At 44.9% G+C, this 20292-nt stretch overlaps 1 protein-coding gene across 2 annotated transcripts in view; it reads left to right on the forward strand.

The window, feature by feature from the left end:
• MYO5B (myosin VB) overlaps nucleotides 1–20292 on the forward strand; it is an 87197-nt gene that overhangs the window by 28966 nt on the left and 37939 nt on the right. For both annotated transcript variants that reach the window (XM_040540759.1, XM_040540758.1), the window contains exons 11-17: nucleotides 1246–1327; nucleotides 2822–2962; nucleotides 7979–8101; nucleotides 9304–9387; nucleotides 11283–11432; nucleotides 12166–12263; nucleotides 15422–15508. In XM_040540759.1, coding sequence (XP_040396693.1) covers nucleotides 1246–1327; nucleotides 2822–2962; nucleotides 7979–8101; nucleotides 9304–9387; nucleotides 11283–11432; nucleotides 12166–12263; nucleotides 15422–15508 — 765 coding nt within the window. The remainder of the gene's footprint in view (nucleotides 1–1245; nucleotides 1328–2821; nucleotides 2963–7978; nucleotides 8102–9303; nucleotides 9388–11282; nucleotides 11433–12165; nucleotides 12264–15421; nucleotides 15509–20292) is intronic.

The following is a 20292-nucleotide window of genomic DNA, read 5'->3' on the forward strand; positions in this document are numbered from 1 at the left end:
CAAGTAGGGTAAGAGTGCAATCCTCTTGGGCCTGGGATGTCAGTGGGAAGGTTTGGGGTGGTGAGATTGCTGTCAGAGCTTTGTAAGAGTCTGGGCTCTCCCAGGTGAAGAGCACAGGACCTTAAAGGTCCACTCCAGTTTGGAGGGGTGAATATATTCATTTTTATGCACTGAGCTATAGCGCATTGAAATGAACAGATGCAAAGTTTGCTTTTCCCTTTGGAGTGCAGATTGAGAGCAGGTTGGGGTTTCCTGCGGGGCTGTTGGGCTGGGAAAAGCAAAAACCCTGCTCCTTTCTCCCTATTTTGCACTTCTTTTCCCCATGGGCTGATGCATTTTATGGGCATTACACCTGGCAATGACCGGGTGATAATTACATCGTGGGGATAGGAGGTCTTGGTCCTGGGAAGTATTAACCACTGTTATTTTTTGAGGAAAAAAGGGCTCCATTCAGTGCTTTTAAGACTGTTCTGCTGGCTCCTACAGCACCTATTACCTGAGCAATTACTTCACTGCGCATTAATCAGTGCAGCAGCTTATTCATTTAGCACGGGGAGCTTTGCCACTTCTTCCCTTACTTTAATCCTTACAGGCATTTTTCAAAGACCTTCCCCCTCTCTCCTCCCTACTGTGCCTTAGAAATAACATAATTCCCCGTGGTAGCTGAAAAATGCCCTTTTATAAGAGCAAGCCCAGCTCCCCCAAGCTGCCCCTGTGAGGAACGTGTTGGAGTTGGAGCTGGAAGCTCCAGTTCTGCCTTCGAGGGGTCTCTTGCTCACACGTATCCAGTGTTTGTGCTACCAGGGCTGCAACACAGAGGCTATGATTATGAATTTAATATCTCATGTGCTCTATCGAATTACATGGAAAATAATGTCGTGGGTCTCTTAAAATAGCAGCTACTCTTTCTCCGTCGCTTTTGCAGGAAATATATTTGGACTTAATATTTGATAATATTCTTCCCAATAGATGCTGTTAGATTTCTTATCTCCTTCAGTACTACTGCCTGATGGGCAGGAAGCTACAGTTGTACCAAATATCTGATACACGCTTAGACCTCTTGAATCCCTTGAGTTGTGGCGATGTTTTGGGGAATGAGGACTAAAATGTAGATCTGGGATGCGAGCAATGCAAAGAGACGGGTGGATAACTGGCCTTCCCTGTCACACAGATGATGCTCTTGCAGAGTAAAGTAGATTTTTAGATGAAGCAACGCTTACTGTTGATTTAATCGTTGCTTTGCAGGTTTGAAACTTTTGAAGTGAATAGCTTTGAACAGTTCTGTATCAACTACGCCAACGAGAAGCTCCAGCAGCAGTTCAACTCGGTAAGGTCGGCTTGGAAACCTTCCACAGAACTTAGCAGAAAATTTATCAAGGCACGGCTGGCTTCCGCTTAATGGCACTTATCTGCAGCCTGACCAGAACTCGTGGCCAGCATGCATGTGGTCCCTGCGATACCATCTCCTGGGCAATGATTATGCTGAGTAATTGCGCTAAATATTCAGATCAAGTTGAAAATGATGCTTGGTTGATTTATAAGATGGATACTGGTAGCAGGCTTTTGCAGGGCCCCATTGATGTTTCTGAATAGATAGAAAGTTTGTGCTTTCCCCCCTTAATATTACTGTTTTTTGCACAGTTTCAGTCCTCACCCGTGCTAAACTTTTTTGGTCTTGTGCTGAGTCTGGATTTCCAGCGGAAACCTTCCTACGAAGTGTCTCTTAAACCACTGCAACTAAAACTCTATATTAAATGGCAGGACTGGACACACTTCCCATTTTTCATGTGACAAAAAAAAAAAAAAGAGATTCTTCTGTTTTATTAGATACAAGCACCTACCTGCACTGAAAATGAATCCATTAATGGGTCATCTTCTGCTTTTGCTGTAAGCAGGGAAAAAAATTACTGCTATTTTCAGGATATGAGGCAAAACTTGTTAAGTTTGAGCTGCTATGGGGGTTAGTTTGGCACTTCGGACCTGTATCATATGCACAGACACGAACATTTTTGAGATATCTAATGCATCAGATCACTGCTTCTAAAAATGAGAAGTAAATTATGGATTGTATTTGCACTATTCATATCTTTCTTAGTATGTCCAACTATCACTTCTGAAGCTTATAAATTCAAACTCAGAGATGATATGTTTGAAGAGATTTCACAAAGCTATCTTTGAAGAAAAAAATGTGTTTGAAATTTTTTTTTTTTTTTTTAATGTGCTTAGAGTATCTCAGAAATAGCCAAAGACAAATTATCTGCTTGGGCAGAGGTCTGAGATATATAAGCCATGCAAAGATTTGATTTTTTTTTTTTTTTTTTAAATAATCTGCAGTGGAAATGTTCCTGAGTCTGTCAGATACTGATGCTGATATCTTCTCTAGGACGATGGGTACATTTTGGGAAACTGCTCACACATCAGGGCACAAGTGTTCAGCCCTGGCTTGGTCCCAGCTTGTGAATCTGCTGCAGGTCACTGGTTTCATCAGTGCAGCACCAGGAGAGAGGGACTTTTTGAAGCCCAACAGATGTATTTCACTGCCATTCCAGTAGATGGCTTTCACCTGATGGCTTCAGTAGTTTTCAAGTGAAAAACTGCTTTTTTCTTCCTGCCTTATGATTTCCTAGCATAATACTTGTGTTTTCCTTGCAAGTGGCAAAGCCTGTATGAAGCTGTATGTAAAGGAACCTGAAGTTTCTATGACTTAAAGCACTGAAGGAAAGCTCTACTTGGGTGGGGACAAATGAGGAAAGGGGGAAGGGGCTGGCACTGGAAGGGGCTGGCGTCGCGGTCACTAACTGTGTGGTTTGTCCAACCCCAGCACGTGTTCAAGCTGGAACAGGAGGAGTACATGAAGGAGGGAATCCCTTGGACTCTCATTGACTTCTACGATAACCAGCCTTGCATAGACCTTATAGAGGCAAAGCTTGGGATCTTGGACCTACTGGATGAAGAGTGCAAGGTAGAGAGGAAGAATCCCCTTTATTTTTATAAGATGTTGTTAAAGAAGGGCTTTACCTGTGGTATCTTACAATGTGTGAACATCTTCAAGCACTCATGGCTTAGGTAGGCTGTTGGCATTTGCTTTGCTTTAGCACCATTTGGATCCTCCTTGGCAGAAGCTTGCAATTAACCTGGGTGCCTGATCTCACCATGTGATGCCAGGGCTCATGCTCCTGGCCCAGGGACAGCCCTTGCTTGCAACTTTTTATTCCTTCAGTTGTTCAGGAGCTGGAGTTCCTCCCTGCCTCAACATTTGTCTTGTCCCAAGGGAAAATCGAGTTTTCTTGCGATAGCTATTTGGGTAAAGGCAATTGTATTTAGACTTCAGACTCTGGAATTTGTGTTTCTGTGGCACTTGGTGTATGGGTAAAGTGCACCTGGGAGTGTCTCCTCTGTGGTTAACCATGCGGCATCGAGGGACATCAGCCACATACCGGGGACTTGCTGAAGGCGATGCCAAGCTCTGTCTGACTTCAGACAAGCCTGGGTTTTGTGTCTGTTTTGTAGAAGACTGAAATTGCATGTCCTCTGTGCTCCTTTGAGGTAGAGAAACAGGACCTGGGATGACCTGTAGGAGTCCTACTGCATAGGCTTCTTGTTTAGCTCTTTCTTCATCAATTTTCTGTTGGTATTTGTGTAGTCTGTCTGCCTTTGTGAGTTTCAGAGAGGGGTTCAGACAATTTGACACAAGACAAAGCAGCGTGCAATAGCTAGAGGTTAAGTTAGATTCAGCTGTGCAATAAGCCTTCTGAATGCCGAGGATAGCTTGGTGGGAAAGGGATGATGACTGCCTTTGTGCAGGTGAAACCCTTAAAACAGCCTCCTAGCCAGTGCTGGCTAAGAAGGAGGTCAGATATACTTGATATTCAGTGGCATTTCATTTTGTGCTATTAAGCCTGTTAAATGATTCAGGCTTTAGCAGCTCTTGGGCATTTTGAGGACCGTAAGGAAAGTTTTCCTCGTGCCATATGGGTTGATAATGCCCTTTGCTCCTCTCTGAAGCACTGGTTGCTTGTGATGTTGCAGCAATTTCTATGCAACAGCAGTAAAACAGGCAACTTCGCTGTAAAATCTGCCTAGCACTTTTTTCATATGTGCCTTGTTGACCAAAAAAAATGTGAAACGCATCATCTACACCCCCCACTTCCTCACCGTCAACATCAAATTCCAGTTATCTTGGTATTTACCTGTCACTGGGTTATGCTGTGATTAATCACAGGCACTTATTACGGGCCCTCTAATCGGCTCTTTTATAATAACCCTCAAACCTTCTCCAGCTTTATAAAAATTTCAACAAGCTGTCAACTGAAAGCACCGGTTTATGGATGGAAACCTTCACCCCCGCGGTACCGCTTCACCTTTCCGTGGGCTCGCCGTGCTGTCGCAAGGGAGCCCAGCAGCTTCTGCCACAGCCCCGCGGAGAGACGGGGGCAGCACTACAATTAGGGTAATTGCAAGTCACCTCGTTAAGCACGTACTGCAGCCTGTAAATGTATTCCGGGACCGAAATGGCATCGAGGGGGTCCTGGTAACATAATGAAGCATTAGCGCAAAAGGCGGAGGGTTTGTTGATAGAGTCCTCGCTTCGCAGTATGGATTTTTTAAAATTTATTTTTAATGTGAGGTTGGGGAGGAGGTGGCTGGCTATGTGCTGAAGTAGTTCAGCTAACAAAGGTCATAGACCCTTGGCATGTAATGAGAGTCTTGTCACCATCTAGAGAAGAAGGGACCCAGGCAGGATAGAAATGGTAATCAGCAATGAGAGGGCTCTCGAATCACAATTGGAGCTGTAAGGACTCAACCTATCACATGAAAGGAAACGATAAAACCCTCTGGCTCTGTAAAAACAGAGGGCTTTACGATATGCAGTGTTTACTTTTTTTTTTTTTTAAACAACTTTGTGGTCTTATGAGTTGGAAGCTGTTGTAGAATTATTGATTTTGGAGGTGGCATCTGGAGATCATTTGGTCCAACCTCTAGTTATCACGGAATCACAGGATCATCTAGGTTGGAAGAGACCTCCAAGATCACCCAGTCCAACCTCTGACCTAACACTAACAAGTCCTCCACTAAACCATCTCACTAAGCTCTACATCTAAACGTCTCTTAAAGACCTCCAGGGATGGCGACTCAACCACTTCCCTGGGCAGCCCATTCCAATGCCTAACAACCCTTTCGGGAATGAAGTTCTTCCTAATATCCAACCTAAACCTCCCCTGGCAGTTATGTCCATGGTCTGCCCAGGAAGCCTTATTTCTCCATGGAACTGGGACATTTTATCCTCTGTTAAGTGACTTTGGAGTCCTCAAAGAGTCTTTTGCCATCTTCCTGCATTGGAGAGTCACCTGCCTGGATCTGGTGCTTTTAGGACCTCTTGGTTTTACTTTGGCATGAAATGGTGCCAGAGGAACAGCGAGAGTCACGTCCCATGAACAGAAACACAACAACACAATGGGGACAACAGTGGGGTTACACAAACTGGTGGGCTGTGAGAGCAAGGAGACCAACATAGAGTCCATCAGAAGAAATGGTAATTAAGGAAGGATTAAGAAGGGAGACTGTCTTCTGAAAATCCAGTCCTGGGGAGTTGGGAAGGCATGCAGAAGACTTGCTGTGGATATCTGGGACAGTTTTAGTGTCTGGTTGTCCTCACTGTGCTGACTTTGGAGAGGACGGCGGACTCCCCAGGAAGACTTTGAAGGCTTTGAGGTTGGAGGGATCATGTGAAGAGTGACTTCAGTGCCCTGGAGAGGAGGAGCCGGTCCAGGCTGATTTTCAAGAGACTTAACTTATCCTCGGAGGAAATAGAAAATTCTCTAAGAAATGCAGCAGAGTCTCTGCATCAAAGCTGGATGAGGTTTCTTGCTTTTCAAGCTAAGAAACCCCTTGCTGTGAGTGCTATGCATCTTCCATACGCTTCCCAAGAGTCATTCAAGTGCTGTTTGGAGTTGCTGTGGGTAGCCAGGTTTCTCTGGAAGGTGCCCTGCTGCCTCCCTACTTTCTTGCTTTTATTTATCCTGTTGGGATGGGAGTGGGAGTGGAAAAAAATGCGGATAAAAATTCTGTTAGCAGGACATGCATTTAAAGGGGTTTAATCAACAACAGGCTGGTGGGAAGGTTGACGTGTCAATCCTGATGTCTGCATCCAAGTATTTATTATGAATCTTGGTGAAATTCTTTCTGCTGAGCTGTGGTGTGACCCTGAGGCTGCTAGAGGAAGACGTGTCTAACCAAAGCCATGAGCTCCTGCGTGTTCTCAAACTCTCTTGTGGCTCCCTTTTTGTGTTTTGTGGCACGTTGCCATCGCATTACGCTGTTGATGTGCCAAATGCGTCTTCTAATGCCGTTCAAAAGATGATCTTTAACCTTCCCCGTGTCCTTCTGTCAAGTGTTAGAAGCACTGAAGGCTGCTTCTAACGGACCAACTTTCAACCCTGCTTGTCTCTCCGCGCTGCTGTGAACTCGGGGATCTGAGCAAATGCGTTTTCCTTGTCTTGCCTCGTTAGGTTCTTGAACATCAGAAACCAGCACGTCGCCTTCCCCTACCAGTTGGTTTCATCTGAGGGGATTTCTGCTCCACGAGCAGATATACGTGACTCCGGAGCACAGAGGAAGGCTCTTTCCAGGATTTAACATATGTAGAAGCGATAAAGAGAAAAAACAAAATTTAAATAGCTCCTACTCTGTTTTAAGAGTGTGACTTAAATATTGTTTTAATGGACCTCCATTGCTTATCTGGTCCTCCTGCTGGAGGTGGTAGTGGTGGGAATTTCACCCTGCAGCCTATGTGGCTCCAAACACCTCCTCAGCTGCCTCGTGGTCAGGGTAGGTTCTTAACCATAGGATGCCTCTGAAACTAAGGGCTCAGGCTCGAGCCTAGGCACTGCCCCCGGCTTCAATGACTAGGTTTGAGGTGGGTTGCAACAGCTCCTGGCAGCTCGGAGGATGGTGTATGAGGACGGGAGGTGATGCTGGCCAGGATTCGGCCCCTATCAGATGCTTCTCAGGCAGCTAAAAATACCCAGGCTGCACAACGGTGTGCAGGGAGTGGCGTGGATGCAAAGAAACCCTCTTTCCAGGAGGCAGGAGCGAAGCTTTTGAAGTTTGGCTCTGAGATAAGCAGGTTTCTCAGCAAAGTGGCTGGCCTGGAAGAGAGCTGGAGCAAGGTAAATCTGCTTTCCACAGAGCCAGGCAGCTCAGGTGTCTGCAATATTCCTGCACTGCACCCGTGGCTTGGTCCCAGAGAGCCTAATAATTACTCCAGAAAGGGTGTTCTCATCAGTTATAATGCATATAAATATGCTAAATATAAATAAATAAAAAATCTGCATTTATATAGCTTCGTAGTTTAAATATGCACATCAATCTTGCATCAATAAAACGTGCATAATTGCATAAATAAGTACTTTTTAATATTTATGTGTAATCTCTACATTACTGTGTCTGCAGAATTGGCTACGCTTAAAACTGTAAAACATGAAAATAGTTCTGGGATCCCATTTCTCTCCGATGGAGTGGGCAGGAGCAGCTTGTCCCTGTGTCCCTTTCTGGCAGATTTGGGGTTGTTGCTGTAAGAGGCTGCTCCGGAGAAGCATAAGGAAATATTCATCATCTGCCTCGAGTTGTCCTTCTTCTTGCTTGCTGCCCCTATTTCCTTTGTCACTTTTCCTACAAAGGTCCCCGCAAAGATCTGATGGATGATCAGAGCTCTTCCTGACTCTGCACAATTGTTCTGTGTTTTATCAGCTTTGTCCTATCCAATTTTAAATATTGCCTAACTCTTCTCTTCCGACAGCTTTTTCTAACATGAATAATGTGGTCAGACTTTTTTTATTAAAAATGGTATGTGTGAGTGCTCCTCTTGCAGTGATGTGGGGGACACCCGCCCCTTCCAGGTGGGCAGGAGGGATGGGATGAATCCCTCTGTAACTTTTGGCTTTGTGTCAATGATCTTGGTCCTTCTATCCCCGTTCAGGTTCCCAAAGGCACCGACCAGAACTGGGCGCAGAAGCTGTACGACCGGCATGGGGGCAGCCAGCACTTCCAGAAGCCCCGCATGTCCAACATCTCCTTCATCGTCCTGCACTTCGCAGATAAGGTAACCAGGTGCAGAATGTGAAATGCACGCCTGGAAAGAAGACAATTATAGAACCAGCGAGATGCTTTTTGGTGATAGGGGTGCCCAGTTGCTGGTAACCTTGCTTCTGATCTGGATCAGCTTGGAGGACTTCAGCCTCTGAACTCTCTCACTAAGCTTTTAACAGCTGCGCTTTCTCGAGGAGAGGAAAATCCCCTTTCTCAAAGCTGCAGTGAAATGAGTTTCTGTTAGGGCAGCTTCACTGCAAATATATTGGCAGGGGGAGTTATTTTTGAAGAGCAGGAGCTTTGAGCAGAGGCGAAGGATGGTGGGGAGGAGTGCAAGAGGTGACCATGTGGCAGGTCCCACTGTTTGGAGGAGAAGATGCTCCTTGTGCATCTCCAGATCCCGGGGGCTGAAGCTTTAAGGTCTCATCCATGGGCTCCAGTTACATTGAAAACCTGACGTGGCAAGCCACTCAGATAAGAATCCTGGAAGCTTGTAGTTATCCAAACACACCTTTATTTGAAAGGGAAATGAAGGAGCAGCCTGGGGACGTGCCAGAGGAGCCACGCGATGTGCAGGTGCTGCAATCCCTTGCAGGAGCTTCTCTGTAACCTGGCGTGCCTGGGATGCAAGAGGCACTTTTCATGATGAAGGCTGATATTTTCCTTTCCTTAGACATATGATTTTGCACACATACACTTCAAAAACAATATTTCTTTGCAGGTGTTGCCTGTCAGCTTTGTGATAAGTTATTTCAGCTGACTTAAAATGTTTAAAAAGAAAAAAGAAACAAAAGTTTCCCTCTTTCTTCTCAAAACCCTTTGTGTTCCCCAAACCTCCGCAATCTGAAAACCAAGAGACCTACAGGAGACACAGCTAGGAGATCTTTTCAGGTTCATTGATTGACTTGCAAGGAGCCTTTTAAATGAAACATCCTGTTGAGGGACAGATAATCCTTGCATTTCTACCACTGACTTGAGTGGAAGCGCAGCTGCATCCAGAGCAATTTAATGACTTAAAGCCGTCTGTGTTTGTGCAGAGGATTTTGCTTTCATTCAGATTCGCTTTCTTTAATAAAAAGCAACCTTCAGGTTCTGTCTGTTCCCCTGCCCTCGGGTTTTTCAGGTGGGCCGTGGGCAGAGCGCCTTGTAGCTGCGCTGTCGGGTTTTGGGTGGGCAGAATGCGACCTCTGGGCTTTTCCCTTTGTCCCGTGCTAGGTGGAGTACCAGTGCGAGGGATTTCTGGAGAAAAACAGGGACACGGTGTACGAGGAGCAGATCAACATCCTGAAAGCCAGCAAGGTAAGTGCAGCCCGTCAGGGCAGTGGTCACGGCTGAAGCTGTTGGCACTGCTGCTTTTCCCAGGAAGAGCTTGGGATTTGCGTTCATCTGCTGTGCAGCAGCGTGCTGAGTATGTGAAAGTGCCTGGGGACAGCTGAAAGACCAGCAGCAAAAAAAGCAGACCAATGGGGGAGGGAAAAAGGGGATGCTGGGGCTATATTTGTACCCCTGTGAGGATGTGCGTGGTCCTCTGCTCTCCTCCACCCTAGTGTCAGTGCCCCGTTGGTACATCAGAAAAATCCTTTCTGAACTTACTGAACACCAAGGGCAAAAATCAGCAATAACCAGTTCGGGGGCAGCGTAAATCCCATTGAACTCTCGCTCAGAGCTTTTTGGTGCCGGATGGATGGGGCTTGCTGACCCCACCGCCTCCTGCCCGCACATGGCTGCCATCCATTATATCTAGCCCTGTAACTTCTAATGACTTTAACCCCATTTTTTGCATATTAATTGTTAATGTAAGAAGCTTGAAATCTAAAGCCAGCTCTGAGGCAGTCCAGCTGCTGACAGAGCTATTTTACACTGCTGCCAATATGTAATATTAACAACTTTACACGTATCGATGATCACGCTCGCTGCCGCTCCTGTACTACAAGAGTTTGTGCCGCGTAGTTTTCATCTCCTGAGGACTGTGGGCTAGTCAACATCTCATTGCATCTCTGCCAACAGAGACGTATCGACTGACCCCAAACACCCAATTTCCTGCTCATGTGCTTTTTGGCACTTGGGGTTTGGTGTGAGCAGCGACTGCAGTCCAGATGGCTCCTCTTTCCCAAAGCCCTGTTGGTGCTGGGAGCAGACCCTAAATAAAATGCAGGATGGGGGGGAAAGGGGACAGGTATTATTTTTAGGAGCATCTTAAGCAGGAGATGGTTCCGGTCAGAATAAGAGAAATGGGAAATGAGAATGGGAAATTGAGTGTTGTCAGTGGCTTGCCCGGTGTCTCAGCGATGATTTCATATGAGGATGGCAAGATGTGCAATTTTCTTGTCCACGGGGGCAGTTGCAAGTCTCCTAATGCTGAAACTGGGCTTTAACAATGCCCAAATCAAAAGCTCTGTGTGCTCAGGAAGCTTACAGCTTTCCCAGGGTAAAAGCTGTGCAATATTAGGGCTTCTTGGAAACTCCAGGTAACCTGCAGGAATAATTGATGCCACGTGATAAATCATTTAGCCAGTGCTGAACCTGATGTGGTGCTGCAGGAATAGGGGTGGGTGATGAGGCTTTGTCTGATTTTTTTCCCCCTGTATTCCTCTTTGTATTTCCACTAAGGTGATGTGCAGGCAAGGGGGAGTACAGTCCGTTTCGCTTGTCAAGGACTTCAACACCTCCCTGTCAGCAAGTGCATCGCTGATGAGGAGCTCCCACCAAGGTGGAATTGCATCCTGCTAATTAGGAATGCAATTAGTGCAGTCAACAAGATGGTAGAAAGGACTTTCTAAAGCTGCTAATTGGTTTTGCTCGCACTGGCCAGCCAGAACAGTTGAGAGGTGATGTCCTTTGAATTAAGGAAAATGATTTGAATACTGATCGAAAGCATATGGGCGTGCTGTTAGGATATATTTCAGTCCTCTGTAATTATGAATAAGCAGAGTTTTGACTCTGCTAGTTGGGAAGGAAGGATCTGTCCCTTTCGCTTCGCATCAATGTCCTTTTCACTAGGGATCAATGGGGCTCACAGCTGTGCACTGAGGAGATATTTTGAGTCTTGAAATTCAAGAATTGCTTTCACTTTATTGCTTTTTCTTCCCTTTCTGCTTTAAGAAGGAAAAAACCCAAGCAAACAACACATCTTAGGTGGGTTCGTTCAGCAAAGAGCAGTGCCACGGGTGCTCAGTCCTTGTCTTGCCTTTCAGTATCAGATGGTAGCAGACTTGTTCCAAGATGAGAAGGATGCTGCATCCGCCACCTCCTTGGGGAAGGGGACGTCCAAAATCAACGTCCGTTCGGCCAGGCCAGTGATCAAAGCTGCCAATAAGGAGCACAAGAAGACAGTGGGGCACCAGGTAATGTGAGCGGGCTGGTCGAGTGCTCTGCGATGCCTCCGAATACTGGTAAAAATGAAGAAAAATGGCATAAAGGTGACTGTGGCTGGTGGAACAGCCTTGTCATGAAAACCAGAAGCTCTCCCAAATCATCTGTGTGATTTAACCATACCCTCTTGAGGTTTGGGTTGCAAATGGTCTGATATCGGGCAAGCTTAAAAGGAGGAATGAAAGTAGTTAGAGAGGTTTTGGTTCAATGTGCAAGAAGCAAGGAGGTGGTTGCGTGGCTTAAAGGTTTTTATTGTACCCACAGTGGAGTAACAGGTCAGTAGCTTCCAGTTATGGGGATCCAAAGTGACTGATGAAATGGAAGCCAAGGGCAGGGGAACAGGGCAGCTGAACCCAGGTATTTTCTATGGTTAAGATCTCATTTCTTCAGTTTGAAGCAGAGATAAATAAGAAGCTGTTGTGGGGGAAAGTGAGGAGACTTTCCTGTGACCCATATTGTAGGATGGATCCATTTGGCTGCTGTATTTTGTATACCTTCTAGCAGTGTCTCTGGTAAAGCAGATTTGAATTGTCTTGATTAAAGGAGCTGAGATACTGCTTAAGGAGGAGGCTGCTCTGAGATTCACTGGACTTGTATCCCAAGGTATCACAGTGCTCATAAATTAAGAATAGGGAGGTTCTGGTTTGAGAAAAAGCTTTTGCAGCGCTTTCATCCTTCCTAAAAGTGCGTGGTTTTGTTTTTCAGTTCCGCAACTCGCTGCACTTGCTCATGGAGACTCTGAACGCCACCACCCCGCACTACGTGCGCTGCATCAAGCCGAATGACGAGAAGCTCCCGTTCAAGTGAGTGGGCTTTTGGATGGGCAAACGTGCTCAGCTGTGTAGCACTGAGAGTGCTTTGGGCTCTCTTTTCCTAAAGAGATTGCCCCTCGTAATTTGGTTCCATAACTGGGAGGTCCCAGCAGTTTGCTGGAATCTCTCCTCTTGGATTTCATCAAGCATTGTGTGTTCCTCCTGCCCCTGTACTGGAGGCTAAAACAGATCCTAGTAATTCATTGACATGCTCTGCAGATATTGGGTATGCTGTAGCACATCCTCGCTTTGCAATAATAGGATCTTTGATGCAATTTCATCTTTGAATTGCCTTGATTTAAATAGTTATAGTAGTAAACACTGGGAAGTAGCAGAGAAAGAAATAAAAACGCGGGGATGAGCAGTGTGCTTGCAAACTGGTTTGTAAAGTGAACAAAAATGTCTCGGTGCTTCCAAAATAAGTGTGGCAAAAGTAAAAAACATGACTTGCATCAACTCCAGGCAGATTTCCAGGTGAGTGAACAGCTGAAGCAAAAAGCTGGTCTTGATCTTTCTCTGTAGTTCAGAGGTGCATTGCAAGCTGTGAATGCTGCGAGCAACTAGCTGTTAGCCCTGCTTGACCTCTTAGATAATGTATTTGTACCCAATTTTGTTCCCTGTAACTGCAGCAAAGCCTGGCCGTTGGTATGCAGGGACCTCATATATCTCGTTGCAATGCCTTTTAAAGGCTCTGCTGTAAGCTGCAGGTGCTGACATTTAAGGAAGCGGGGTTATAGCTAACTCGTAATCAGGAAGGCATTTCCCTCCAGGTGATGCAATGCAGCCTGAAGGCTCCTGGTGAGCACGGTGCCACCTCGGAGTGCAGACGTGGCTCCCACAGCATCCTGCAAAGGAGGACGAAGCACCTGTGAGCACGCTCACCCTTGGTCATGATACTGCTTGGTCCCAGGAAGCTTCCTCAGCTTGGCTCCTCACCCCCCGCAAACAGCAAAACCAGCAGGATTAATGGTTAGAAGATGTTCAGGAACTGGCTTGCATTTAACAGACTCATTAGATGATTAGTTAACAGGTCTGGAGAGCACTATGTTAGCTGTCAGGGATTCCAATTTTACTCCAGTTACTTTCTTTAGACGAGGTAAGGAAATATTTTCCAACTTTGTGCAGTAGAAGCTTGGTAGAGGCTCTGCAAGGAGAACTGGCTTAACCTTTCCGGGAGGTGTTTCAAAGACTCCATTTCCCTACTGAGCTGAACTTTCAGCCCATCCTTCTTCAGTTTTTTGCCTTTAACTTCACTTTTCATTTTTTTCACATGATGCTCAAGATAATATCGTTAGTATCCCTTTGTAAATGTACAAGCTCCTGGTGGTCAAGGTGCAATAAACTGTCTGAATGAACTCAGTTGTGCTTCTAGCGCATTCAGGTTAGCAAGTACCAGGAGGATAATGCTGTTTGTGGCCGAGTGGTGACCCGGTCCGACGCAACGCTTCCCATCTGACCAATGTCAGGGTTGTCAAAGCTCAGGATTTTGGGAACAAAGGGCAAGCCAAAATACAGACAGGAGTTTTTCAGGAGGAGCAATGTGCAGGGGGCTGTCTGCAGCCAGTGTCATTGTAGAAGCCAAGATGTGCTGGAAATGATGGAGGATGTTCTGGGTCATTGCTTCCCCATTTATAAGCCAGAACATAGTGGTGCAGGTATCTTATCCTCGGGGATTTTCTCCCTCCTCACCCATCATGGATTGCTTTATTGATGTTGTGATCTGGGGATGATTGCTCTTGGTGCCACCAGCTTGAGCAATTTGCATCCTTAGCATGACTTGAATAAAACCATTTGTTCATACGTAAAACTCATGCCTGGAAAAATCTGGCAAATACTGGGATGGCTGTGAAGGATTCTGCATTTCATAGGCACTTGTGCTGACAAATACACGGTGCCAGGAAGAATTAGTGAAATGAAGCATCAGCATCGCTGCACTGAGCTAGCATTGAAGTAGTATCTTGTAGCATGCAGAGCACTTGGTGTTACATGTTCATTATTCAGTGAAAAAATGTAGACCTTCTTATCTTGGTAAAACACAACATTTTTCAGCAATGGGAACGTTACATTTTATTTCTAAAATGAGATAATTGAGCCTGGAGAAGAGAATGAATGCACCTAACAGCAGCCTGCCAGTACCTACAGGAGGGTGCCAGGTTTGTGGTGGAAGGACAGGAGGCAATGGCCACAAATTGAAATAAGAGGTTCAGATTAGAGGTTCAGAAAAAAAAATCTTGCTCGTGCAACCTCTGTCCTTAGAAGTTTTCAGTCCTTGCCTGGATAAATCCCTAAGCAACCCCGTTTCTGATCCTCACCTTCCTTCTGGAAACCCAATGCAGCTCTGGGGATCTGCATCATGTGAGTCTGAGATTGTTCCGATGACCTTGTCCAATGTCTCGAGATGGAGATCTGGGACTTCTCGGTGCATTTGGTGCCATGGGTGGAGGTAGGGAGAAGGGATGGGAGATGCTGACACCTGTGTGCAAAGATAAACAGCTCTGAAAGTGGGTTCGTGACAGGAACCAGAGTGCTGCCCAAGTATTTGTGAGCTCCATCAGCTGGAAGTGCAAAGTTCATCAGCACAAATTGCTGATGGAAATGAGATCCAGCAGTGAGGGTTGATGCCTGCTGAAGAGTGCAGACAGCTGAGAGCCGAAATATCTTGAATTTTCACATGACCCCTACCAAAGCCCCTAGTTTAGAACATCAAAATCACTCTTCTTGGAAAACTTAATCGTCTCCAAACCTGTGGGACCTGTTAACTACTTGGTTTTGGTATGGAATTTAATATATCAGATTTATTTTAGAGTTGAATTGGATTTCTTTCTGGAAATATCTCATTGTCCTTATACCAAAGCCTATCCAGATATATGATTTTCTTCGGCCCCTACACGAATGATGATAGCAGAGCTTTCTTCCAGAAATTGGAAGCTAATTCATGTCCTCTAAAGAGTCACTGTCAAGCTGATTGAGGCAATAGTAAGTTTTTTCTCACAGCATAATGCACCAGTGGGTTATAAAGGACTGAATTCCCTAACGCGCACCGTGTGTAATTTGATATATTGCAAAGGATTTCAACATTTACATATTTGTGATTGATGACGTGGGTTGCCTTCTCACCGTGCTCATCTCCGTCCTTCATATTGTTGCAGGTTTGACCCAAAGAGAGCGGTGCAGCAGCTGAGAGCTTGTGGCGTGCTGGAGACCATTCGCATCAGCGCAGCTGGCTTCCCCTCCAGGTACTGTGCTGGGGTTTCGGCGTGGTGCTGAGCCTCTGGAGTGCTTTGCTCAGCAAGTTTGTTATCTGGGGGAAGGGAGCAGAAAACATCTGCAGGACAAATGGTTTAATTACAGCAAAGCAGCAGTAACGGCTCCGTCTTCTGCATTTGGCTCACTGGGAAGCAAGTGTTGCCCTAAAGGACTCTACCTGAAGCACCCTATACAAAAGCTCCTTGACCTCCAGGGCCTTTAGAGTTTGCTTCTTTATTATTTATTCTTTTCTCTGGCTTCAGATATTTGCTACAGTAGTCATTTCATCCAAAAAAATAAAAAAAAGTGACTAGACTTGCAGAGAAAGAAAATGAGGGTTGTCAATTATTATTGCAGGGTTTCACACAGCATGTCCAAAGGATATTGGGCTTTAAAGTCTTGCATCTTAAAAGAGAAAGGTTATGGGAAGTGTGGCTCTCGCTGGTTGTTACGCAAAATTCGAGAGAGGTTTTTAGGGCCTAATAAATCAGAAAACATAAACTGTAAATAATGTCTGAAAACGACAAGGGCAAATAATTCTAAAAATGCATCAATAGCACTTTAGTGCCGAGCAACTTTGTGTTAATGTCAGCATAGCCATCAGCCTTTTTTGTGTGGAACAAAAGAGTTATAAATACGCCCGGCAAGGAGTTGGTTAGGCGTGATGGTGAGTGCCACCAGAAACTCCCCCCCCAAGATTTGAGAAGGAGCATGATGATTGCCTCCCGTCTCCCGCAATGTCACAGAAATGGGGATCATCTCTTGAGGATCATCTCTTGAGCCCTGAAATCCTCAAGGTGTTAGTGGAGGTTGCTGTTAATTTGTGATCCTAAATTATGTGATCCCTGAGCCGCTGTTGTTTTTTTATTCCCTCCTTTGTTAAAGTAGCTGTGGGGCCAAATCTGGCTGTCTGTCCTCTTGTGGTGAAAGCCCTAAGACTGCTGTGGCTTATTTTAGAAGAGGCCACGAAGGCAGTTTTATGTCTTTAGGTTTAATTTTCCCAACGACTGATAGCATTTCTCCATCTCTGCCACAAAGCTCCATGTAGCTCAGACCCTATAGTGCTAAAATCCACGTGTGGTTAGTAACTGGAGAGGGGGAAAGGAGAAAACAGCAGCATCTGGAGACCAGCCAAGGTCTATTTACGACAAATACTTGACCAGTGTGAAGAAAAATTCAAAAGGGACTTTCAGTGTGAGCTGCTTGCGTGCTTTTGAGTCTGCTTGTATGATTTTGGCCATGGGGTCTTTTTTTTCCCAGGACACTAAGAGTACAAAACTCTTCCATCACTGCAACTTGTCAGTTGTTGTTCTTTCTCCAGGGGAAAAAAAAAAAAAAAAAAGAAAAAAAAAGGTGCAAATAGCTATTTCAGCCTTTTGGAGTGACCTTCTCAAGATCAGTGTTTGGGATGCCTCAAGGAAAGATTTTTCTCTGTTTCAGTGTTTCTGCAACATAATCGTACACGGAAACGGCTCTACACTAAATAAGATGTTCACTTTGGGTTCTGGTAATTGTTTGCTCATCAAATTCCAGCCTTGAAAAGCCAGAACCAGGAGTTTGTACATTGAAAAGTTGGTCTGTGAAGGCTATAAATTTAGATCCCTTAAAATAATCCTGCCAAACTTGAAATCTTTGTGAGATTTTCTTTCACTTAAGTGTCAGTAATTTACTTTCAGAGCAAGAGAGTTTTTTTTTAATGAAGTTTTATTAGAGAAATGGGAGAAAATGTTAATTTTTTGTCTTGTAGTGTTTACATCCAAGTGACAGGAGTGACTTCTGAGATCGATGTGGCTTTGGGTTGGAGATCTCTGGACAAAGCCACCTTGTGCAATTACTTGACACTTCTCCATCACTGTTATTTATGGGTTGAAGGACTGAATGTTTTGAGGCTTCAGTCATCTTTTACCCAGTCCCTTTGAGGAAAAACAAAACAAAAAATATTTTAATACGGTTTTTAGCGTTCTTCAACCCACATGAGATGTGACAGACTTCCACTGAAAGGCGAAGCCTCGTGTTCTCCACTTTGGGTACGCCTGGCTTTCTTTTCTCATTTCCACGGTGCACTGCATTCGGCAGCTATCTCAAGTAAATTGAAAATGTAGTATTTGGCTTGAAGTGTTACGCAACAGTTAAGAAACGCATTTGTTAGCATGTTGAGATACAACGCTGATGAATGGACTGTCTTAGATGCGTAGATAGTCTATCCATCATCATCTTTCAGGGGCAAAGCATGGAAGATGTCTCTAGTATAAGCCATTCGTCTTTTTTTGTAGAAACTAGCTACATAAAGATTAGTTTATAGAAAATGAATTGGTGCAGATCTCCATTAATAGCAAATTACTCCTTTAAACATGTTTTTCACTTGCATATCAGGAGAACTCCAAATCTTCCTGCTGGTTCCTCTGGTTTCTGGTCAGTGCTACAAAAAGAGCAGTCGCTTTGAATAACGTTATCATTGCAGCCTCTCGGAGATGCTGTTATCGGACTCGTTATGTAGGATATTTATTGCTCAAGGATTCCTGGCGCTTGGCTGCTTCCTTTGGTCGCTGGAGCTGCCTGTCAGATGCTGCGTCTTTGTAAGAGCTCGGTATGAAATCACGGCTGCTAAACTCTGCAACCATTAAACATCCATAATTGGAATGTTTCATGGGCGTCCTTGTACACAAAATCATTTTTTTTAATAATGTGCCTTTAGCCACTTTACAGTCTTTTCAGGGAAACAAATCCTATAAATGACTTTGGCTCCCAGCAGTTCTGTTTGCCCACTCCCCCCACTCCCAACAAAGGTAATATCTATAGTGTTTTTCTTCCTTGTTCTGCTCTTTGAACATTTTCCAGATAATTTCAAACAATGCCAGCCTGCATGCTTTAGAGCTAATTGAAAGGCAAATCTATTCTGCTGCAGTAAACAAAGCAAGAGAAATTTTGTCCCTGCATTCGTTTCCAAAATAGTTTCGTGTCCAGTCTTGACTCAAATATTCCACCCACGTGCCCCCAAACAGTCTTCAGTTCCTACAGAAAGTTAGATATCGGCCACCTCCTGTGCTGCTTCCAATATTGACCCCTTCAGCACCTCTGCTCCCAGGAACAGCCCATTCACTTTGCACCCCCTTGAAATTCACCGTAAAGCTTCCAAGTCTCATTCTTCAAGCCATGGATACAGGAATTAATTTGGGGCTTGCATTATATGGCTTATTTTATCTGTTTAATTCCAAGACATTGCTGGGCTTGTTGACCAAGGCTCCAGCTCCTGACTAAGCCAAACAGCCTCCTTGCTGCTCGAGCCCCAAAGAGTTTTTTTTGCAGCTTTAAGCTATTTTCCTGTGTCCTTCCATTCCTTTTAATGCCTCTTTAGTGAGCTGTGCTAACATCAAAGCAAAATTCTGATATTTAAGGCTGGTTGAACTTAAACTTAGCTCCAAGATCATCTCCTTGGGAAAATTTGTGTAGTGTCTGTTGAGTCCTTCGTGCCTCCTTCTGTCACTTTCTCAGTTATGCAGGCACAAAATTCCTCCTGGGTACAGCTCTTCACCCTCACCTCCTGTAACTTCATAGTTTTAAGGAATTATATTTATTTAGTGCCTTAGTGATGTCCAGCTCCTAGCAGTGAGGTGTGCTAGGTGTGGAGCAGCATCCTGGAAACCCAAGGGGTGGTTTAAATTTAACCTGACAATAAATTGAACTGAGATATCTTCCTATAATCTCCCTGACCTGTTAAACTGTGGGGTAGCAGGGCACATCATTTGTCTGGTGCTGGTAAGCACTTTGTGGTCTAGCAGGAGGAAAATGTTTTCTTTTTTTTTTCCTTTTTTTTTCCTAATGAAGATGTGTATCATGGATATACCATGTATGATATGCCATGCGTGATGAGGTTCATCATCTACCTATGATGTATATCATAGGTATATGGTGAACCTTTAAAGAAGGGGAGGGAAAAAAAAATTCAACATGTAAAAATATGTGCAGAAGACCATGGAAAAAGTCCTCATCAGCCAAAGCAGCAAGTTTCAATATTTCTGCACAAGAGGAACCCCTCTTGTAAGACTGGGGGTTCATGTTCGTTTTTCTTGAAGCACGTAGTTATAAGGTAAATTTATGCTGTTTTGAACCTGAAGTGGTTTAACCAACCACATTGCATCGAACCTAAGTGCTTTAATTGTTCCTTTCTGTGGGGAGAGCCTGAAACAGCACCTGTGAACCTCTGCAGATTTTCTCTGCTTGTTAACTGGGACTGCAGATACCGTGGTGCAGCTCCTGATGGACCACCTGAGCCCAGCACGACAGCTTTTCCTTTGCTATTCGGTGGACAATAATGAAAATGATATGGACTCAGGACTGTCGTCTCCTGTTAAATCAGCTGGGATGGCAGGAGCAGCCTCGCTGCAGCAAGAGAGAAGCAGTGTTACACCACGGGGGCACAATGTGTGGCAGCAAACTTCTGGGACGTGTGGCTGGGGTGAGGTAGAGCACCGCAGGATGCTACCAGCCAGTCTTAAAAAGTGGGTCATGGTACCTATGTTAGAGATGGACTTGGATGGAAAGGAGTGGAAAATCAGTTTTTACCACCACGTGAAGTGAGAGTGACAAGCTCTGAAGACAGATCCTCTCTACAGTGATTTATGAACTGGCTTTAAGGAATTTCTGCAGGTGTCTGAGTTTGGGTTGAAAGCAGCTGTGGGATCTCTGTCTCAGTAGGGGAAGATGATGGATTTTGCTGCTTTCTGCCTGGCTTGGACCCATGCCCTCAGCTACGTGTGTGGCCTCTTCTCCATTT

The sequence above is a fragment of the Cygnus olor genome, chromosome Z, assembly GCF_009769625.2.
Source record: "Cygnus olor isolate bCygOlo1 chromosome Z, bCygOlo1.pri.v2, whole genome shotgun sequence".
Taxonomy (NCBI): Eukaryota; Metazoa; Chordata; class Aves; order Anseriformes; family Anatidae; genus Cygnus; species Cygnus olor.